Here is a 1,270-nt window from a genome sequence, read left to right as displayed (position 1 = left end):
CAGTTGCTCATTAATACAGTTCAGAAAATGGGTAAGTTAATTTACAAAGTCAGTGTCAATTTCTTAAATCTATTTTAAAGTTTAAGTTTTTTATTTATTTATTTGTTTGCTTTTTTGGGGGTGGGGGGGGTCATAGGTGTCATTTGTATAATTGAAGTGAATTGAATTGAATTGATTTGATTTTTGGTGTTGACAGATGAAGCTACCCTCTCACCAGTGCTGTGTCCAGTTGGACACTACTGTCCTGAAGGTCAGATTTTAAGACAGGAGTTCCCTTGTCCACCCGGCACGGTGCAGACCCAGCTTGGAGCCTCCAGTCCTGATGCCTGCCAGCCATGCCCTGCAGGTTTGTAAAGACATTAGTAGCCTAATAAAAAAATGCTTTCAAAAAAATCCTCAATTGCTTCCCAGACTTTTTGTGTTGTTAGTAACTTTTTCTTGTTTTCTTCCTTTTACTGCAGGAATGTTTTGCTCTCAGTCTGGCTTGTCACAGCCAACAGGTCTCTGTCAGGAAGGATTCCTCTGTAGTGCAGGATCAATCAGCCCAAACTCCACTGAGAATCAGGTTCTGTGCTCTTTTTCCATTGCCTTTGTAATTCCAAGCAACACTTGTTGATGTTTTAAAAAAAAAAGAAAATCAGGTAGATGTTGACCACTATTTATTATACAACGTTGGCACAAAATGTTCCAAATTTTCAATTTCCAATAAAAAATAACATATTAGTATTGTTACTTTTATTTTGTTTGTTGTTTGTTTGATTTTCTCAGAAAAATTCAACCACAAGTGGCCTTTGTCCATCAGGCCATTACTGCCCCTCTGGGACTGGTTATCCACTACCTTGTCCCGTTGGTTCCCTTGCTGTTTCTCAAGGACTAAGAAGAATTGAGGAATGTCCCCCATGTCCACCTGGATTATTTTGTGACAGTCCTGCAATGTCAAATCTCTCCAGCGCTCTGCCATGTCAGGCTGGGTAAACAATTCTGCTCATGTTATTCAGTTTCTATGAATGAATTTAAATCCATTATGTGTCTGTCAGGGCTTCAGCTTGCTTTTTTTCTATTTATAGACTGTATTTAAAAGTATCTGAAACACGATATAAAACAAATTTTTTTTGTTGTAAGTTATTTTATCTATAGAATAATGTAGGAATGAGTTATTTATGCAAATAACTTTCCTGCATCTTCTCATAACTAAGCTATGAGAGAAAATTTTACCAAGGTTTCTTCTCATTACTTTAATACTTGTCTGTGCAAAGTGAAGTGACACAAT

The 1,270-nt window shown here is 37.1% G+C and overlaps 1 protein-coding gene across 1 annotated transcript in view; it reads left to right on the top strand.

Moving 5' to 3' along the window:
* Nucleotides 1-1,270, top strand: part of LOC106515448 (SCO-spondin) — a 62,273-nt gene that overhangs the window by 37,463 nt on the left and 23,540 nt on the right. The window contains exons 67-69 of the mRNA XM_014005264.1: nucleotides 197-346; nucleotides 462-565; nucleotides 769-971. Coding sequence (XP_013860718.1) covers nucleotides 197-346; nucleotides 462-565; nucleotides 769-971 — 457 coding nt within the window. The remainder of the gene's footprint in view (nucleotides 1-196; nucleotides 347-461; nucleotides 566-768; nucleotides 972-1,270) is intronic.

This window comes from Austrofundulus limnaeus, unplaced genomic scaffold (assembly GCF_001266775.1).
Source record: "Austrofundulus limnaeus strain Quisiro unplaced genomic scaffold, Austrofundulus_limnaeus-1.0 Scaffold29, whole genome shotgun sequence".
In the NCBI taxonomy this organism is placed as follows: domain Eukaryota; kingdom Metazoa; phylum Chordata; class Actinopteri; order Cyprinodontiformes; family Rivulidae; genus Austrofundulus; species Austrofundulus limnaeus.
This window is presented reverse-complemented; position numbering and strand designations above follow the sequence as displayed.